At 37.3% G+C, this 6,847-nt stretch overlaps 1 protein-coding gene across 1 annotated transcript; it reads right to left on the reverse strand.

Moving 5' to 3' along the window:
- Positions 1-560: 560 nt before the first annotated feature.
- Positions 561-6,459, reverse strand: LOC131224168 (myb family transcription factor EFM-like). The gene is made up of 4 exons (XM_058219710.1): positions 5,971-6,459; positions 4,616-5,221; positions 4,348-4,397; positions 561-998 (listed from the first exon to the last, which is right to left on the reverse strand). Exons 1-4 carry the CDS (start codon positions 6,158-6,160, stop codon positions 561-563), a joined length of 1,284 nt encoding a protein of 427 aa, XP_058075693.1. The 5' UTR covers positions 6,161-6,459.
- Between the last annotated feature and the right edge of the window lie 388 nt (positions 6,460-6,847).

A 6,847-nucleotide genomic window follows, 5' to 3' on the forward strand; every position in this document is an offset into this window, starting at 1 on the left:
TTCCCAATGCTAATAATTTAGTTTCCTCTTCTACCTTAGAAAGTTTGGATGTGGGAATGAAAACTTTTTTTTAAAAAAATCAATAAGTGCTTGGAAAGGAACTTGGACTTGCTTTGGGGCTTTAGGACAAGGTTTTGTATCTCCACCTCGATAGGATAAGTGTAATCTGAGTCGATTAATTTTGTTAACAAACTTGGCTCTATACAAATTACACAAAATCTTCAACTTTCCAGACTTTGGAGAATATGGTTCACTTGAAGACATATCTACATATTATGTTGGAAAAGTATGCTAGCAATAATAAAATACCAACATAAAACAAAAGCAACTTATGGATTGAAAAAAAAGTCATTAATGCATTGCGCATATAGCATCAATCAACATAACATAAAAATAAAAATAAAAGAGTACCCATTACATCATTTTTAAGTTCCAATAAATTAATAAGAAATGTTAACCTAACTTGATTCATGCTTCTATTGTTTCATGTATTGCAGCTTGATACATATTCTCCTCCTCTTCCTCATAAATATCGAAACCTCTCTTGGACGCAACCAATCTTATGTACAAATTAATGCTTCCACTGTATCTGGTGTAAGGGAGCTTCGAGTCTTGCTCACGACCCTACTCCCTGTGCTAAAAGCAGATTCCAATGTCACTGTTGAAATAGGAATTGACAAAATATCTCGTGCCATCGTCGATAATATAAGGTATTTTCCTTCACTAACTCTCATTTTCCACCACTCCAAAATATCGAAGTTTGAATCCTGTCGCATTACGACTAACTCTTTGAGATACAAGTCTAACTCTGATTTTTTCGTTTCAGTGTCTGTATTTTCTTTTACTAAGAAAGACATGTAATCATCGTCGAGCATAGTGTCAGAGCTTGTAGCAGCATGCGATCTAACTTCGTTAATACTTGGTGTGGACCCTGTGATTGTGTACGTATTGTACAATTCTTCAATTGCGTCACGAACCTTCGAAGTTTCAGTTATTGCCTTTTCATTAGAATAAATCTTCATAAAGATGTACTTAACATAACTCATCTTGCACCGAGGATCAAGAACAACAGCTAAGGACATTAACAAATGACATTCATCCCAGTACTCATCGAACTTTGTTTGCATACCACCTGTCATGAGTTGCAAAAAAATGGACCTTCACTGACACCTTTCTTTAGGGCTTCTTTGATCTTCCATACAGCTGGAAGAAACATATTTGCTATAGGAAACTTATTGCCAGAAAATATCTTTTTACAGTCATAAAAAACTTTTAAAAATTTATGAACTTTTTTCGCTTTACTCCAATCTTCTTCAATAGGCAATCAAGCATAGGTTCTATCACGCGCTGCATATTCTGGAAATGTAAGTTCCAATTCCAGGGCCGAATGCAACATCTCAAAAGTCGAATTTCAACGTGTGCATACATCTAGCCTCAACGTTTTTGGAGACTTCAAATTCAAACGTTAGACTATGTCATTCCATATACTCAATCTTAAAGGTGAGCCTCTTATGTACTTTACACTCTCTGTCACATTCTTTATAGTTTGGTCAATTGATTTCAACCCTTCTTGTACAATTAGGTTTAGAATGTGTGCATAATATCGAACATGAAATACTTTTCCCTCAAAAAATAAATTGTCGGTTACCTTGAACCGGTTACGTAAGAATGATATTACACTGTCATTTGTTGAAGCATTATCTAAAGTTAATGATCTAACTTTTTTTTTCAATGCCCTAATCTCATAAATGTAAATGCAATCTGAAATAACTAAATTGGAATAAGGAGGTGGAAGGTGTCGAAAGTTGAATATTCTCTTGCAAAGTTTTCAATTTTCATTAACATAGTGTGCAGTCAATGAAATGTATCCCTTTATTTGATTTTGTGTCGTCCACATATCAAAAGTCAAACTTATCCTTAAAACCGATGATAAAACTGCTTTCAACTTTATTTTCTCACTATCGTACATCTTCATGCATGCACTCCCTCTTTACAGTAACATGGGAGACCTTCTCAAACTGAGGATTAAGAAATTTACTGTATCTTATGAACACTTCACTCTTTATCATTTTAAATGGTTGCTCATCAACGATAATAAACCTTACAAACTACTCATTCAACTTTCCTTTTTTCAAACTTATGAGTGGTAAGTTTACCTTCAGAAGCAATTCCTTCAAACTTTGTAAACGATAACAATTGTTGGCTTGAATGTGGAATTCTAGGTCTCCTTACACAACTTTGCCTATGTCTGTTTAAATGAATAGTCGACCCCTCGATATTTTTACCGTATAGACTTTTGCAGTGCAGACATCTGATCTTAGGGACATTGTTAACTACTACTTTTTCAAAATCATCCTAAACGGCTGACCATTTCCTTTACTTGTAGTTGAAGACCCCTCTCCCTCGACAACAAGAGGTGATATAGATGACGTACCGACACCAGGGCTAGTTGGGACTTCATCCTCACTAGTCATATCTAAAGATATGAAACAATTTCATCTAACCTTAGTAAAGAATTTCCTAAGTGATGTATTATGTATGTATAAATGTCTTCTAAACTTTTAACAATTTTCTAAGCATTTAAAGTAGTCACCGATTCAATGTTGAATAGATAGTAATACTTTCATTATTCGATTCAAATGTCACGCCAAAATTTCGGCAGCATCTCCCCTTATCTCTCCAGAATATATTAATCTTGTATTTGATTCACACGTCAACTATATACATAAAGTGTGGATATTTGATGAGGAAATAAATACAAGAAATATATCCAGAGAGGATTATGAGAGACGAACCGAAACAAGCATGTGCATTTAAATTAAAATAAATGAAAATATTATTATCTATCCAACATTGAACTGTCTAAAAAATGACAATTTGAAAATTTTTATGCATCCAAGAGCACACTGAATCTATGTCTCGCAACATATAAATCCTCAAATGGCCAATTGATTATCCTATACTACAATTAGAACAATAAAACAATCAATATCTAGACAAACAAAAGAACAGACTGAAAGATATCTAAATGTCATTATCCGACTAACTATTAAAAACATTTATAAAAATAAAAGATATCTAATAGCTAAAGGGTATAAGCATAAATTAAGACTATCTAACAAAAACCAAAAACATTGCTTCTCTCTTTTAGACTCAATAGGCAGATCTAGTAGTTCCACGCTAGGACCCTTGGGCTGACGTGAAAGTGGGCTCCAAAGGAGCTATTGCTTAGAGAGCACGAATAGAGGTGTAACCTCTTCTACTAAATGGGTTGTTGAAGACTCCTCTCCCTCAAAGTTGAAGAGATTAGAATTGAATGAGAATATAATGGAGAATATAATAAAGCTATTGCACACACATATATGAGGATAGGACCTTTTGTAATCCCTATTTATTCATAATTGTGGCCACCAAGAAAGTTAATTTCAAATTTGGGCTCATATCATAAAATGAGCTGATAAAATAAATGAATGGCATGAATAAAACACATGCATCATGTTGGAGTTCTTAAATTGTTGGAATAAAACATGTGCATCATGTTGGGGTTCTTCAATCTTTTCCAACACTGACCCTAAGGGGAAAATACTAAATCTAAGTCCATCAAATGATGTATGTTAGGGTTCATTAAGTTTCATCTATGTTAGGTTTGTAATGTTGTGTTGCCATCTTTGTACTCTAAATGCAGCCAAATTTTCCTCCAACAAGAGTCTAAGGGCTGTAATGTAAAAGTCCACTTAAGATAGCTGGGGATTGGAATAGCACTCCTAGTAGGCAAGAATTATTATTTGGACCTAACAAGCTGAAGTTTATCTTTACTGAAAGATTATATGATCCACTCTAATGGAAGCAACGTAAAATTGTTCCCAAAAGAAGCAAGTTCCCATGTTGTAACCTGCCTCATCATTGCATCAACCTGATTTTGTATACTCTCTTCTTCCTAGTGACTCACACTACATAGACTTTATTAGGGGCTCTAACGTGGGATACATATCCTCTAGGCCCACGCACAAGCCTATGATTGGCATTTGATCCCCATTGTTCCATGTGATGTGACGCATCTAAGTCATAGTTGTAAGCTAATTTTTAGCCTACGGCTTCATATCAAAGGGCATAACCTAATAATCAGAGAATAGATTTTTACATATACAACATGGAGGAGTACTCCACCAATTACTTGGGAAGCAGTGGGTTAATTAAATACGTAGCACAGAGGTCCACTAGTAGTGTAAACCATCTGTTTTAATCCCACACCCCGATGCATGAAGATTGTAATCATTGCCATGCATCTTTTATGGAAAGGAGAAAATGAGTGTTTTATAATTTAAAAAAAAAAGAAAGAAAAAAAACATATAGGAATGATATGGTCACTGTTTCCAAATGTTTGGAACCGTAAATCGCTAGTAAGAATAAACATATAGGAATGATATGGTCAGATGATTATGATAAGATAATCTGATCAATCGACGGTTATGATTGGCGTCCTACATGAAACTAAAACATGTTCCTGCAATACGATGCCAATCACTCTATTTTGTTTTCCAGCTTTGGAGCATCTGACCATAATTTTCCTTATAGAAACAAGACTAGTAGATATAGTAAGACCTGCATCTATTACCTTGAGAGCCTCCCAACATCTGAAGAGCATTAACAAATCTACGGTGCAGATCTGGTGACCAACACCTCCTTGCTTTCCTTTGAGTCTGTGATGTGGCCGCCTGACCCTCGGCGGTATTCGTCGTTCCTCTTCCATGCTCTATCGTTGCACTGCCGGCACCCTTGTTGCAGTTTTCTCTCCTTGGGCATGACATTACATTCCCAGATTCTAAGCATTTCTTCTCTTCATTATCTTTGTCGATAGAAGCGAGTGCTAAATCGGGAAGAGCTGGTATGGTGGAACTAGCACACATGTTCCTTTCTTTTGAGAATGGAAGAAAAGCTCCTCCATTTCTTTGTTTGCTGTCCAAAGCAAGCTTTGGACCATCACTGAAACCATGCTCCATCCCTTTCGGTGATGTGCTCATTGCAGGTTGGTGCTTGCTCCCATCGTTTGCTTGGCTCCAAAGCTGCATAGATGTCAGCCAGTTTGCCTTCTCAGACATGTTCGACGCCTTGTCCGACTCTTCAGAGCTTGGATGTTTAAGAGGCATGAATTCTTCAAGGATGGGTCTCGATCCTTGGTTTGTTTGGTAACTCTCTAGTTGCTGTCTATATGCCTCCATGGCTGCAAAAAATAAAAATTCAGAAAAAATAATAAAAATTATAAACCTACACACCCACACACACAAACTGCTGCCTATACATGATCTGGTGCAAACGTTCTCAGTATAATTTTACAGTAAGCTAGTGCGGGCCCCACCGTGATGTGTTCATAAACAAATGGTGCGAACAATATCTGTGGTTCCTCACCATGACGTGTTTATGACATCCATTTCGATCATCATGCTATCTCTCCCATGTTTGGCCATGGGCTGAAAAATTACACTAATCTATGACTTAGGTGTTTTGCTAACATCGTTAGGTGTTTTAAATGGCACGAGGGGAGACCTACTATCGATTTAAACTATTCATTATATATATATATATATATATATATATATATAGGAGCAAGCCATGGTGAATCACACCGATGGGATGATCCGAAACCTTTGAATGGGGCCGATTTGTTACAATTGTCCATTGCTTACCAGCCACCAATAAAATGATTGGACCTATTTTGTTTCTCTGATCAATCTTGACTGTCCATTTTCATGCTATTGATTGGAAGCTTAAGATCACATGGTTAGTATGATTTTTGCACTTTGTCTTGCTCTAGTTGTATGAATGAATTAACACTTCAGACAGAAAATAGGTCACCCATGTGCCATTTAAAATGTATGGGGATGTTAGCAAAACCTGTTTGTATACATGCATGGATGTATTCATAAGGCCTTGAATTCAGAATGATATGTTAGAAGCATAAGAGTGAGTTACCATCATTGAGGAGTGTCATGCAAAGCGGTAGCTCGCGTTTGAACGCGTCGATCTTGTGCCGTTCTGCTTCGAGGCAGGCCAGGACCTCTTCCATCTTCTGGGTCTGGTCCGGTTGATCCCCGAACGACTTTAGAAGCAAGGAGAAGCTGTTTGGCTTGAAATCTAGGCTTAGTTCAGATGGCGAACCCATGTCGGATACTACGGTTTATGTCCAACTTGTTCAGTTGGTGATATTCATGAAGAGAGAGAGAGAGAGAGAGAGAGAGAGAGAGAGGTTGTGAACACAAGGAGGATCGGGTGGGGGATCGTCTTCCTTTTAGAGGTGAATTCGAGGGAAGGAGAGAATAAAGTAGGGTTTTGAGAGAGATAAAGGAAAAGCAAGAGATAAAGCAAAGGGATGGTAACTTCTTGCAAAGAAGCTAAGGTAGAAAAAAAGCTATTTAAGGGTTTCAGAGAAGGAATCAAGGTGGCCTTTGGTGTCATGTGCTTAATGTCTGTTTTTCACACCCTTCGGTGTCTTTGTACGAATTTCAAATCGCAAATTGAAAAAGATTCTTCTCCTCTGGGGAGTGGGGACACACCATCTTGTGTTCCAAAAGTTCCTCCAACCCTCCATCTGTTGCCTTGTCTGTACACGATTGTACTGACGCACATGTGTAGGGGCATTTTTCTCTCTTCTTATTCTTTATACTCACATACAGACATATGTCCTAATGAAGATTTACTCCTTTTTCCAACTAATAGATGTGCTACATTATCAATAGGGTTGGCAATGGGCTGAGTCAGTCCAAGACTCAACTAGCCGGCCTGCTTATGATGCAAGGTCGGGCTCAGGCTCCCATTTAAGTAGATGGGTTGGGTTCATCTTCAACCCTAC

This window comes from Magnolia sinica, chromosome 13 (genome assembly GCF_029962835.1).
Source record: "Magnolia sinica isolate HGM2019 chromosome 13, MsV1, whole genome shotgun sequence".
Lineage (NCBI taxonomy): Eukaryota > Viridiplantae > Streptophyta > Magnoliopsida > Magnoliales > Magnoliaceae > Magnolia > Magnolia sinica.